The 14,352-nt window shown below is 43.4% G+C and overlaps 2 protein-coding genes across 5 annotated transcripts in view; one reads left to right on the plus strand and one right to left on the minus strand.

The window, feature by feature from the left end:
• ATAD5 (ATPase family AAA domain containing 5) overlaps positions 1-3,243 on the plus strand; it is a 49,487-nt gene extending 46,244 nt beyond the window's left edge. For all 3 annotated transcript variants that reach the window (XM_025851040.2, XM_025851041.2, XM_073879408.1), the window contains one exon: positions 21-3,243. In XM_025851040.2, the coding sequence (XP_025706825.1) occupies positions 21-99 (79 nt within the window). In that variant the 3' untranslated portion in view covers positions 100-3,243. The remainder of the gene's footprint in view (positions 1-20) is intronic.
• Positions 3,244-3,357: 114 nt separating this feature from the next.
• Positions 3,358-10,009, minus strand: TEFM (transcription elongation factor, mitochondrial). Of its 2 annotated transcripts, XM_025851540.2 has the most exons (4): positions 9,910-10,009; positions 8,541-9,004; positions 5,844-5,993; positions 3,361-3,990 (listed from the first exon to the last, which is right to left on the minus strand). In XM_025851540.2, the coding sequence occupies exons 1-4, from the start codon at positions 9,938-9,940 to the stop codon at positions 3,553-3,555; spliced, it is 1,083 nt and encodes a 360-aa protein (XP_025707325.1). In that variant the 5' UTR covers positions 9,941-10,009; the 3' UTR covers positions 3,361-3,552. The 2 variants fall into 2 exon arrangements, with proteins under 2 accessions (XP_025707326.1, XP_025707325.1); XM_025851541.2 differs by lacking the exon at positions 5,844-5,993 and having other exon boundaries at positions 3,358-3,990.
• Between the last annotated feature and the right edge of the window lie 4,343 nt (positions 10,010-14,352).

The following is a 14,352-nucleotide window of genomic DNA, read 5'->3' on the forward strand; positions in this document are numbered from 1 at the left end:
TTTCCTTGTAATTTTGACAGGTTCCTACACTATCTTGAAGGTATTCATCTTAACATTTCGAAAGAGACTGTGAACACTTTGGCAGCTGGCTTCCCTTAATATTCCACATTAACAAAGCCTTGTACAGATTATTATGTGTTCCTCAAGATACATTTTTATACTGATTTTCATGGAAGAATTTTTTTCTCAATGTACATTTAAAAGAGACTTTGTATTTTTTTAATAGTGTGCAAATATTTAAAATGAAAAAAATTGAGTTACTGTATTTATGATGTGGTATTTTTTTTTCTGAATTTTTTTGTATTATTTGACTTAGCTTTGTTGTATTATTGCATGTGAGCAAGCTGTTTCTAGAAGGTAGAATTCACTATATTTCTAAAGATGTTTCACTGTTAAATTAATCCATAATTTTTCTCCTTCCTGTTACCTTTAATCCACCTCTCTCCAACCCAACCATCAGTACTCTGTCAAGTTGTATTTATGAATCATCTAGGTGGTAATCTAGTTAACACAATACAAAATTATGTAATACATGAGAACTTCCTAGGGAAGAAATTATATTTCATTTTACAAAAAGTACCATCTTCCCGATAAATTTATTTTTAGTGTATTCCTCCAGCATATATTGCCATTGAATCATTGAAATGTTGATAAAGTGAAAACAAAATTATGAATTCTTTTTCATAAATCTTTTTTAGCAACCATTCATATGTGACTGCTTGTATATTTTGCCAACTCACATCATTTGCCTTGTACATTTTTCTTGTATTTTTATATCAGCGATGTTTTATTTCATAAAGATATTAATGATGTTAATATATCTATTTTGGACAAACTGCTATTCATTAAAATTGTAACAGAGGATTCTACTATGGACTTCCTACATCATAGTCATTTCCACTTAAGGTTGTTTTTGGAGAAAGTATGTATTTTTAATTACAAGATTTTAAAATCCCACATTTCACTTAAAATCATTTTTGCAATCATATAATCAGGTATATCTGAAAATAGTTTCCTATTTCAAGTGTTTATATTATGTATTAGCCTAGAATTCAGTTACATTATCTGGTGAATTATATATTTACCTCAAAGGTAAGGATCCTAATTTTGTAGAGATGGAAAATATTGATGTATACCTCTTTATAAATATGTATGAAGATATGTTTTTACCTCTTATTTGTTCAGTCTGCTTTTTCGTTGATAGTATATTGACTTAATTAAAGGTTAAAGCTAAAAGACTTAATGCAATATTTAAAATAGGTGGTCCAGATGTAACCATCTGGGTAAATATGGATATTTTATAGGTTTGGATATAGGCTCTATCTTACAGGTTTCATCCTTGTACAAAAGAATAGATCTGAAGTTCTGTGGGTTTTTTTTTTTTTTAAGTATATGGATTTTTTCTATTGCATACCTAGCGTTCACTATTTGTAGAGCACTTACCTGTTAATTTGGTCTTATTATTAGAAAATTCTGGTAATAATCAAAGTAAAATAACTTTAGAATTGGGGCGCCTGGGTGGCTCAGTTGTCAAGCGTCTGCCTTCAGCTCGGGTCATGATCCCAGGGTCCTGGGATCGAGCCCCGCATCGGGCTCCCCTGCTCAGCGGAGGCCTGCTTCTCCCTCTCCCGCTCCCCCTGCTTGTGTTCCCTCTCTCGCTGTATCTCTCAAATAAATAAATAAAATCTTTAAAATAAAAAAAATAACTTTAGGATTTTATTTAGTAAGATCAAAAATCAAGAAACAATGGGGATATTTTCTTCCCTAATAGGGACACATTTCAGATTTTCTTTTAGGCTTAGCATTATTGGGGGGGGAAATAATTTTTTTTTTTTTTTTAAGATTTATTTGACAGAGAGAAAGAGAACATGAGCAGGGGCATCAGCAGAGGGAGAGGGAGAAGAAGGCTCCCAGCTGAGTAGGGAGCCCAAGTGGGACTCCATCCCAGGATCATGACTTGAGCCAAAGGCAGACGCTTAACCACCTGAGCCACCCAGGTGCCCCAAAGATTTATTTTAGAGAGAGAGAGCGAGCACAAGCAGGAAGGGCAAGGAGAGGGAGAGAGAATCTCAAGGACCTAGACTCCACCCTGAGCCAGAGTGCAGAGCCCAAAGTGGGGCTCAATCTCACGACCCCGAGATCACAAGATCATGAGCTGAAACCAAGAGTCAGATGTTTAACTGAGTGCACCACCCAGGCACCCCAAAATTATGAATTCTTAAAGGTGATAAATTCCTGTAAGATTTAGATTCACTTTTGACATAAAGTAAGCAAATTCTGATGGCCTTCTCAGTACTTAGCATCTTATCCTCTAAATGTCTAAAATGAACATGTTTTCACTGAAAGCTATTCCCAGAAATATGTGGGAGGTATAATGCACATATCTGGCATGAACAACTGGATGGTTGGTGAAGCTATTTACCAAAGTATAGAACAATGACAAAGGAGGTGATTTGAAGGAAAGATTATTTGAGATGGATAGTTTGGGATACCTACAACATATGGAAGGTGGAGATGTTTGTGTACAATCATATATATAAATGTAGAGATTTACAAGTGAATGGCAGTAAGTCTAGACTGCATCCCAGATTCCCTAGGGAGTTGGGAGGTTCTGGAAGAGAGGACTTCTACTTATTTTACATATTTGAATGTTTTTCCAACAAGCATATTTCACTCTAAAGGAAAGACGTAATGCTTTGACATCAAAGTTTTGGGTTCAGCACTGGTAAGATATGATGAGGGCCTGAACTAATGCAAATGTAATACTGGAAAATGTGAGATGTGAAAAAATTATGTGCTACTTTTCTCAAAAGATGGTCTGTCTAGGGGCATCAGGGTGGTGTAGTCGGTTAAGGGCCTGACTCTTGGTTTTGGCTCTCAGGTCATGATCTCAGGGTCCTGGGGTGAAGCCCTGCATCGGACTCTGTACTCACAGTGGAGTCTGCTTGGGATTCTCCCCTCTCCCTCTGTCCCTCCCCCCCGCATACTTATTCTCTCTCTCAAATAAATCTTTTTTAAAAAAGATGATCTGTCCAAGTAAAATATTTCAAAGTGAAAAAAGAAATGAAAGCTTCTTTGTTCTGGGCTGATAGACTAAGTTGATGACAGTCCCCTTTTGGGAGCAATACATCAAACCACATGCTACTTACAGAATTAAGAGGGTTTCATAAGTTGTGTTTTCAGTTATATTTAGCATTATTCCCATGATGAGTACCACCGAGAAAAATCATTACTCTCTATTAGAAGGATGCAAATCATTAGTATAGGATGGAATTTGCTTTTCAGGGAAGCTAACTTTGTTTCTTGTTTTGGCTGTTTAGGGGGCATCTTACTGTTTAACACTTAAACCCAAAAGGCACAGAATCTCCTAAGATATTTATTGATTTCGCTTATTACTATGTGAACGATTCAACAGCCGAAAGTCTGACTTTAAATACAAACATGTTTTCTTCTCCATATACATGGATGTTAAAAACAGTTGGCTTTACAGCTTTAGGGCTAATAAATATAAATTAATATAACCTTAGAGCTCTTTATATTAACCTAAGCATTTTAAGGTTCAGTGTCAAAAACTGCTAATTCATAGAAGGCAACAGCTTGTAATAATGAATCATATAACTCTTCTGCTCTCTGTTGTTCAGTAGATGAAAACATCTGTCTGTAATGGACGACCTTCTCTGTGGGGAAGACTACCCGAGGCTCTTCCTTCAGAACAGACTCTGAGAGGAACTGCTTCACCAGTTCTTTTCCACTAGTCCGCGTGTCCCCAATCATCAGTTCAAAGTGCTTCCCCACTCCATTTCGATTCATGCTCAGCACCCGATGCTGGCCATCCTGGGCAAAGGTGGTGTTTAATAAGGCATACAGCATGGCTTCCATGATATGAAAATGTAACACTACAGGAAACCGAGATGAGTTCTGAATCGAAAGCCCGATTTTTTCCAGAACATAGAAGTCAGCTTTAGGCATCTTTGAAATGACTGAAGAAATCTTTAAAAAACAGAAAGAAAAAATAAGTGAACAAAAATAATTCATTAAGTTTTGTTTGGGTCCCCTCTCCCATTTTTATTTTTTTTAAATATATAACTTACCTTATACTGCTACTGACAGTTTTGAAGTAACTGAAAAATCAGCATTTTACAGAGGAGTCAGGAGCCAAGTTCTGCTCATGGTTCTATCAGGAATAAGCTGAGCTAAGGCAGATCATTTAGTCCCCCCAAGTACTAGTTTCTTCATCTCGAAAATGGGCTTCATAATCTCTAAAATCTATACTGACTTTAAGATTAGACAACTTAAAACGTTCGTTAACCTTTTAAAAATATCTAGGGTAGAGCATAAGGGTTAGAACACCCAGCCTACAGTCAGGGGCGCCTATAGCTCGGTTGGTTGAGTGCCTGACTCCATCTCAGCTCAAGTCTTGACCTCAGTTTTGAGTTCAAGCCCTGTGTTGGGCTCCACAATGGCTACTTAAAAAAAAAAAAAAAAAGAATACCTAGCCTACAATCTGCAACTGACTAATCCTGTCAGATGCTTGATTATACCAGTTTTTGTATGTGTAATCAGGATGGTAATTATTACCCATCTCACAAGGTTTTGAAGACTCAAATGAGACAGTTAAGTGAAGCATTTTGAAAAATAAGCTTAGGGGTACCTGGGGGTGGCTCAATCAGTTAAATGCCTGACTCTTGATTTCAGCTCATGTCATGATCTCAGGATCCTGGAATTAAGCCCCATGTCCGGCTCTGTGCTCAGCAGGGAGTCTGCTCGAGGATTCTCTCCCTCTCCCCCTATGTTCACTCGCTCTCTCTCAAATAAATAAGGGGCACTGGGATAGCTCAGATGGTTGAGCATCTGCCTTCAGCTCAAGTCTTGATCCCAGGGTCCTGGGCTCGAGCCCCGTATCGGACTCCCTTCTCAGCGGGGAGCCTGCTTCCCTCTCTGCCTCTCCCCCACTGCTCATGCTTTCTCTCTCAAATGAATAAATAAATAAATAAAAACTTCTACAAAAAAATGAAAAATAAGCTTTATAAATATAGTGATGAAGTTCTGTAACATTTAGAATAATGTCCTTTACCACCAATTTTCTCAGTATCTGCCTTTGATACGTTAAGGTATTTCATGAACTAAATGAAGAAAGATTCAGGGCGCCTGGGTGGCTCAGTTGGTTAAGCAACTGCCTTCGGCTCAGGTCATGATCCTGGAGTCCTGGGATTGAGTCCCGCATCGGGCTCCCTGCTCGGCGAGGAGCCTGCTTCTCCCTCTAACCCTCCCCCATCTCATGTACTCTCTCTCTCTCTCTCATTCTCACTCTCTCAAAATAAATCTTTTAAAAAATAAATAAGTGAAGAAAGATTCAATTTTTAAAAATCATAGGTGCCGGAAAACATGATAGGAATGGGTGAGTAGGGGCACCTGGGTGGCTCAGTCAGTTAAGCACCTGCCTTCAGCTCAGTCATGAACCCAGGGGCCTGGGATCAAGCCCCACATTGGGCTCGCTGCTCGGAGGGGAGCTGCTTCTCCCTCTGCTGCCACTCCCTCTGCTTGTGCTCTCTCGTGTCCTGTCTTCGGCGCAGGTCATGATCCTGGAGTCCCGAGATCGAGTCCCACATCGGGCTCCCTGCTCAGCGGGGAGTCTGCTTCTCCCTCTGACCCTCCCCCCTCTCATGCTCTCTCTCATTCTCTCTCAAATAAATAAAATCTTAAAAAAAAAAAAAAGGAATGTGTGAGTAATAAGCACCCAAAGAAAATCCATCTGTAGTATTGTATTACATTCCCTTTAGGACTAGAAGATTAAACAACAAGGAGTTCTAGCAGGTAGGAATTTGGAGGTGCAGTTGCTTTACCTCTTGTAAATAGACAGATGATAAGTATGTTCCTTTCATCAACTGGCAACACTCATTCTGCTGCCAGTCCAGCACCGCCAATTTACGATCCATGTGAGCCCAGGCAATTCTTCGAGTTCCAAAAACGATGGATACGATACTATTAACTGCCTACAACAAAAAGGCTGGTTTAATTACAAGTATAAACATTTTAACAGATACAAAATTTAAGCTATAAACTCAGAATGCCAAATCAGTTTATGTGATAGAAATATACTGGGGTGCCTGGGTGGTTCAGTTGGTTGAGCATCCTGGTTTCAGCTCACGTCGTGATCTCGGAGTCATGAGATCAAGCCCCATGTTGGGCTCCCTGTGGAGCTCACTGTGGAGTCTACTTAAAACTTTCTCTCCTTCTGTCCCTACCCCGAGCTCTTTCTCTCGAAAATAAATAAATCTTTAAAACAAAGAAATAGGGGCGCCTGGGTGGCTCAGTTGGTTAAGCGACTGCCTTTGGCTCAGGTCATGATCCTGGAGCCCGGGATCAAGTCCTGCATCGGGCTCCCTGCTCAGCGGGGAGTCTGCTTCTCCCTCTGACCCTCCCCCCTCTCATGCTCTCTCTCTCTAAATAAAATCTTTAAAAAATAATAAAAATAAAACAAAGAAATACACTTCCATTTTATGAACTGAGAATTGTTAAAGAAATGCAGGAATAATTTTTATTTTTATTTTTTAGATTTTATTTATTTATTTGACAGGGAGAGACACAGCGAGAGCAGGAACACAAGCAGGGGGAGTGGGAGAGGGAGAAGCAGGCTTCCCACCGAGCAGGGAGCCCAATGCGGGGCTCAATCCCAGGACCCTGGGATCACGACCTGAGCCAAAGGCAGACGCTTAACGACTGAGCCACCCAGGTGCCCCGTAATTATTTTTTTAAAGATTACTTATTTTTTTTTAAGATTTTATTTATTGAGAGAGAATGAGAGATAGAGAGCACGAGAGGGAAGACGGTCAGAAGGAGAAGCAGACTCCCTGCTGAGCAGGGAGCCCGACGCGGGACTCAGTCCCGGGACTCCAGGATCATGACCTGAGCCAAAGGCAGTCATTTAACCAACTGAGCCACCCAGGCGCCCTAAAGATTATTTATTTATTTGAAATAGCATGAGTGGGGGGCAGAGGGAGAGGAAGAAGCAGGCTCCCCGCTGAGCAAGGAGCCTGACGTGGGGCCTGATCCCAGGACTCTGGGATCATGACAGCCGAAGGCAGTCACAACTGACTGAGCCACCCAGGCGCCCCCCTCAGGAATAATTATTAAAAGATAACCAGTAGCAGTCAGGTTATAGAGAAAGCACTTTTTTTTTTTTTTAAGATTTTTATTTATTTGTCAGAGAGAGAGAGAGAACACAAGCAGGGGGAGCAGCAGAGGGAAAGGGAGAAGCAGGCTCTTCACTGAGCAAGGAGCCCGATGTGGGACTCGATCCCAGGACCCTGGGATCATGACCTGAACCGAAGGCAGACGCTTAATGACTGAGCCACCCAGGCGCCCCAAATACAGACCTCCTTTTGCTTCTTAAGCTCAACGATTCTCAAGCTTTAGTGTACATAAGAATTACTGAGCCAGGTTGCACACAGTACTTCCTGGACAACAGATTTTTTTCAAGGACTACTGCATGATTTTCTCCATACAAAATGATTTTTTTTTTCTTTTGAGGAAAAAAAAAATAATACTGTATTTGGAAGTCAGTACAATTTTTCTCATCCCATACAAAATGACTTTAGAACCTATCCCTCTAAATAAGATTGCAATTCCACTATAAGAGTATAAATAGTATTTGTAGCCAAAACTCTGAAGGGAAATCCAAACCTTGAAAACTTTGGTTCAAATATTTTCCAGATCAACTGCAGGAGGAGTTCTGTCCATAGTCCCTGAATGGACTTCATGAAACTTACAAGTCCTCTGAAAGTGTATGCAATATTCTATGTAAATGCGCTTTTTTTTGGTTGTTTTTCTTGAAAAGAGGGTCCTTAGCTGTCATCAGGTTTTCAGAAAGTATCCATAATTCTCCCAAAGCTGAGAACTACAGGTCCAGAAAGTGTGCTTACTATTGGTACGCAATGAGAATATTTTATCATGTATTGCTACAAAGCACCTAAGCGCCTACTCCAAGGTTTAACGTTTGATGTGCCAAGTAATTCTAATATTTGTTTTTTAAGACAACACTGAAAAGCATTTGCTTATAGAATGCCTTTTAAAAGGGGGTAAAGGGGAGGGACAGAAAATAACTTTAAATCCTACTGAAAAGACCAGCATAACGTTCTGAAGTCACTCCCCAAGATGCAGAGAGGCCATAACCCTCTCTGCATCTTAATTTCTCATTACTCTCAATATAACCCCTCAAAACACGGTCAGATAGCTCCTCAATTCCTCTTATATAAACCTCGCACAGACCTATTTCTCTACAACTGTTCTTTCTTCCTAGAAAGCCCGCCTCCTCCAACGAGCCTCATTCTCCCTCTCTGAGATCCAGGTTTTGGTCAACTTTTGCGCCACAGGTACAGCCCACGGTTCCCTACCCACTTCCTCTCTCTCCATCTCACTCTTCCGTGCTGATCACATACCAGCTAAACTATAAGCTGTCCTGCTGCCCAAAACAGTGCTTTGCAAAGTAGGTTCTCAATATATAGGAAGTAGTATAACGAACATTAAGAAAAACAGTATACCTTCAGTCTCCCTCTTTCTATTTCCGGTTTGATGAGCTTTCTCAAGAGCCGGTTGTCCTGGAACTTTCTTTTTTTCCCTCCAGTCTCTGGACAAAGGATGGAGTTACAAATTTGAATGGTAGTTTTATACTGGAACAAGGGCACATTCATTAAACTCTCCAAATTCTGAAAAGGCCCAAACTTCTCTCTGTGCTCTATAATATTGACAGATTTTCTTCCACGAAGCAATCTGAAAGTTTCAAGTTCTTTATTAGACGCCGTATTCAACACATGCAAGATGGAAGCCTGCTGCTCTGAAGAGAAGAGCTTGTCAAGTGCGTTTCCAGGCTCCTTTGTATTTTCATCACAAATAGCAGCATTGGGAATAATCTTCTTAGGTGCAGTGGATTTTTTCCGACAGCAGGAATTATGTAGCACCTGGAACAAGGATGACCTTAATGGAACAGGGAAACATCGCCACCTTCCTAAAAGGAAAATTTAGCAAAATGTAAGCTGGAATGTCCTACTTCTTTTTAATATTAGTTGTGGCTGGACCAGAGCCTTCGCAAAAGGACAGAGACTTTCCCATAATCTTAGAACTAGTATACCATACTCACAAGAGATGTCTTCTATTCTTTGTGGATAAGTCCTAAGTTTTACTGCCTAGATATTTTATGCCCATAAGAAAACATGTATTTAAAACAATGATTTCAACTGCTTAACGTTTTTGACATTTTTAACTTTAGAGGGATCTTTCTGTAATTAATATCTCTTGTTAAGAATATTTTCACTAGGGGAGCCTGGGTGGCTCAAATGGTTAAGCGTTGCCTTCGGCTCAAGGTCATGATCCCAGGGTCCTGGAATCGAGCCCTGCTCCGCTGGGAGCCTGCTTCTCCCTCTCCCTCTGCCCCTGCTTGTGTTCCCTCTCTCGCTGTGTCTTACGCGGTGGAACCAAATAAAATTAAATTGTGTACATTTATAAGACATGTTTTGGCTGAGTGGTAGATGTAAGGGGCGGTTTTTATTTTCACCGGTACACTTTTCCAGATTTCTACTATGACTGTTTCCGCAAGCAGAAAAACAAAACACCACGTAAGAAACAATTCTGCAAAACCAATGGGAAGTCACTCGGACACTGCAGCCACAGGAAAATACCACAGCCAGAGGTGAGCAAACGGCTGTTAGCATCTCAACCCTCCGCCCGCCACACTGTCGGGGAAGGGGCCGCTCGCCGACCCTCGCCCGGGAAGCACAGTCGCTCCGAGGCGCCCCGTCAGCTCAGCTGGGACTCCAAGACGGACAGCTGGACATGGGACCTGCGGGAGAAAGTACTCCAGGACCAGAGGCTAAGGACAAGTGGGAAATTAACCCAGTATTCCAGGTACCCTACCTCCCGCCACGAGGAGACTACAGGCGCTCATTGTCCCACGCAAAGCACTTGGTTCCCACAGTCCAATCTTCCTCCACTTCCGGCCCGGACGTGCTTCGCCTCAAAGTGCCCCGCCTGGCGGCGGAAAGGTTCCGGCCGAGTGGCGTTCCGGGGCCGGCCGGAGGTGCGTCCCGCTAAGCAGTGCGTGAGCCACTCCTGCGCTGCCGGCCTCCGGGCGGACTTCCGCCCAGGCGGTGTCCCCGGATCCCGAGCCCCTGGGTGGACTGTAGTTGCAAGGCCCCTCCTTCAGGGAGCCTCCCTGGGTTTATTCCAGGCCCATGGACTGATAAGGTCCTGTTGTGGCCCTGCCTGGGGGGCAAGGAGCGGAGTCTGGTGGGGAGCATAGACGGGTACACAAATAACCCTATTACTAGGCGAATGAGGTAACCGGGAGAGGCAGGGGTTCAGGGGAGGGCGAAGTAGGAGGAGGTGGCTTTGCCACTGAGCCTGGAAAGTCGGAGCAGCATTCCATTTGGAAGGGATAAGGGGTCGGGGGCGGCGGGGGGGGGGGGTGGAGATGAGACTGGCACAACATTTGGTTGGGCCCCGAATGCATAATGAGGTTAGTTGAATAGGGTCAGCCCAGAGGTTTGTTACTAGAAAATTGTCCATATATAAAAGTGTGAGGCTGGGGGCGCCTGGGTGGCTCAGTTGGTTAAGCGACTGCCTTCGGCTCAGGTCATGATCCGGGAGTCCAGGGATCGAGTCCCACATCAGGCTCCCTGCTCAGCGGGGGGTCTGCTTCTCCCTCTGACCCTACCCCCTCTTGGGCTCGCTCTCTCTCTCAAATAAATAAATAAATAAATAAAAACTTTTATAAAAAAAAAAAAGTGTGAGGCTGGATTGGAGGTGAAGAGCCAGGGAAGCAAGGAGAGTCAGGAAACTAGTGTATCTTTCCAAGGGACAGGCAACCGTAAGGAATTGAACCTGGAAGATGCAAGGAGAGTGGAAAGGATTCTTTCTGGAAGGTGGGGAGATTTTAGCTAGTTTTGTGGAAAAATAAGGAAGTCAGGAGGGAGGTGGCTTTTGAAGGGAAAGGTGGTGGGCCTGTGTTTTTATGAGGTGGCAGTGTCTTTGTAGATATTGTCCAGGAGGCAGTGGAGATGTATGGAGTCCTGAGTGTTCATAAGAATTACTCATGGGATGGGGCGCCTGGGTGGCTCAGTTGGTTAAGCGTCTGTCTTCGGCTCAGGTCATGATCCCAGGGTCCTGGAATCGAGCCCAGCATCAGGCTACCCGCTCCGTGGGGAGTCTACTTGTCCCTACCCCCCTGCTTGTGCTCTTTCTCTCTGTGTCAAATAAATAAATAAATAAATAAATAAATAAATAAATAAAATCTTAAAAAAAAAAAAAGATGTTGAAGTCCTAGCCATCAGTTCCTCAGAATGTGATCTTATTCAGATATAGGGTTATTGCAGAGGTAATTAGTTAAAATGACATCATCCTGGAGTAGGGGCAGGTGACTAACTCAATATGACTGGTGCCCTTAAAAGAAGAGGACCATACGAACGCCATGTGAGAATGGAGGCAGAGGTGGGAGTGATGCATCTACCAGCCAAGGAAGGCAAGGATCACCAGGGGGTCATCACAGTCTAGGAGGGAGGCATGGAACAGATTCACCTTCAGAAGGAACCAGCCCTGCTTACATCGTGATTTCATGCTTCTAGCCTCCAGAACAGTGGAAAAATAAATTTCTATTGTTTTAAGCCGCCCAGTTCAGAGTAAGTCATTACAGGAGCCCTAGAAAACTAAGACATGGAGCCATAAGGAGCCCTGGTGATTGACGCTTTCAGAGATGATGACGTTCCCTGGCACCAGATGCAACAAATCACTTGCAAACTGCACAACCTTAGACAGTCTCATCCTCTCTGAACCTCGGCTTCCTCATTTGTAAAGTGAAGATAATGGTACTTACCTCACACAGCTGCTAAGAGGATTTCTCATTAAAAACTGGATGCTGAGAGCCAGGCACATACTAAGGGTTCAGTAAATGTTAGTTCCCCCTTGAAAGCATTCCCTCTTCCTGATAGCTAATTACTGATGACCTTCAGGGGAAACTCTCGCATTTCTCAGAGCATTCATTCAATATCCTTTGATCTGAAGCTGGAAATGGTAAGGAAAGAGGCAGCTACGGTAGGTGCATGATTTACTGGAAACCAGACTCTGTTCAAAATGAAAGTTGTAACTTTCCCCAGACACCAGGTCCTTCTCATTTCCTTGTCTGTATTGCAGAAATCCCTGGCTCCTCCCACTCCTTTCATCATTATGTCTAGCCCGTTATCTGGTTTCTGTGTGTGTGTGTGTGTGTGTTTTAAGATTTTATCTATTCATTTGAGAAAGAGAGAGAAAGAGCAGGGGGAAGGGCAGAGGGAGAGGGAGAAGCAGCTGAGCAGGGAGCCCGATGTGGGGCTCGATCCCAGGGTCCTGGGATCATGACCTGAGCTGAAGGCAGATGCTTAACCGACTGAGCCACCCTGGCACCCCTGGTTTCTATGTTTTTAAAACATTTTTGGCCATGACACAGGACGCATAGATGTATGGTGTGAAACAAAAGCTTCGTTAAAAAATACTTGCATTATTACATATAAGGCATCTTGATATTTTCTATTTTATTTCATTAAAAAAACCCCCACTGATCCATTTTTAAACCTGCAGGACATCAGGTGGAGATGTTAGATATGTAAGTCTGAAGCCAAGGGAGAAGACTGAGCTGGGGTATAGATTTGGAGGCTGTCAGCGTAGAGAGATGGCGTTGTATCCCGTGAGAGTGCATGGGATGAGCCAGGGAGAGGATAGTGTGAGAAAACCACACCAAGTCAAGGAGAAGACTCTGGGAGCACCTGTACTGGGGTTAAGTAGAGAATTCAGATACCCAAAAGGACGAAGAGGCAATGTTTAGAAAGATTTAAAAGGAAACAGGACAAAGTCAAGTTAAAGAGATTAAAGACATAAAGGATTTTGGGGAGTTGGAGATTTTCTTTTTTTTGAAAGCTGGGTTAGTTGGAACCACGAAGTCAATATTAATTTCGTGACTCACTACTGCATGGCAATGCGTACATTCTTAAAAACAAGAAGTTAGGGGCGCCTGGGTGGCTCAGTTGTTAAGCGTCTGTCTTCGGCTCAGGTCCTGATCCCGGGGTCCTGGGATCGAGCCCCACATCGGGCTCCCTGCTCAGCGGGAAGCCTGCTTCTCCCTCTCCCACTCCCCCTGCTTGTGTTCCCTCTCTCGCTGTGTCTCTCTCTGTCAAATAAATAGATAAAATCTTAAAAAATAATAAAAATAAAAAAATAAAAAGAAGTTCTATCAACCTTTACTGCAAAATGTCTTTTTTTAACTCTCCCTTGCTGTGGCTACCCCAATGAGGGTCTCATGTCTCTCACTCGGGCTCTTGAAATACTCCCCCCTCCCCCCATCAATTTCCCAGCTGCCTATCAACCTAACCCCTTCCCTGCCCTTCATGCACATCCTACCTGTCCTGGCCAACAGCCCCAGGCCTGACCAAATCTCCCAATTCCCGCCCTGAGGTGGGGCCTCACCTACATCTTCTAGCCCTGTCTCTGCTCTCCACCAGGCACCTGCTGTAGCACCCCCCACCCACAGCGCTCCTCTCCTGATAGGTCCCTAACTGAAGGTGAGTGGCTGTGTCTTCAGGGAAGGTGAACCTGTTATGGTAATCCCATTTCCCTTGCTAAGGATTAAGATTAAGAGTGGGTGTGATTCAGTTTGGGGGCATATCAGGGAAAGATTTTATATTGTGATAAAGAGTGGGCAGAGAAGCGGCCCCCTCCCCTTTCTTCCTGAGGCTCTGATGGGCTGAGGAGCAGTCTCCTGCTGCAGGACGGGCAATGCTGCCAAGAGCGTGAAGAACAGAAAGAGGGGGACCTCCTAGGCCTCGATGACATTGTTCAGCTGCTGGATCATCCCTAAAACCATCCATCTGCAGACTTTTGGTTCAGTGAGAGAAAGACTGACCTAATTGTTTCAGCCACTTGTAGATCAGTATTCTGTTACCTGAAGCTGATAACTTCCTGCTTAATACACCCACTCAGGAGAAAAACAGGGCGACATGAAGTTCCCCACGCACGTCTCACGCTGTCTCACCTCTGTACCTTTGTGCCTGCCAGTTCCTAAGATTCCCACCCCCCTCTGCAAAAAAATGGTCTGAATTCTCACCTCACAAGGACCAACAAGTGTGCCCCCTGCCCTGTGAAGCCTCCCTGTCTGCCAAACCAGAGCATCTTCCTTTTTGCCAAGCACTTGACTTATCTCTCTCAAAATACATACTGTCTTGAACTATAGGGCATTTTGTTTTGGTTTGGCTTTTGACTACATGTCCTTTCCCCCTTATTTGACTCCCTATACCTTTACCCAACGGGATCTGGAAGCTAACCAACCAGATTATA

This window comes from Callorhinus ursinus, unplaced genomic scaffold (genome assembly GCF_003265705.2).
Source record: "Callorhinus ursinus isolate GAN/ISIS: 27379988/994484 unplaced genomic scaffold, GSC_fseal_2.0 scaffold34, whole genome shotgun sequence".
Taxonomy (NCBI): Eukaryota; Metazoa; Chordata; class Mammalia; order Carnivora; family Otariidae; genus Callorhinus; species Callorhinus ursinus.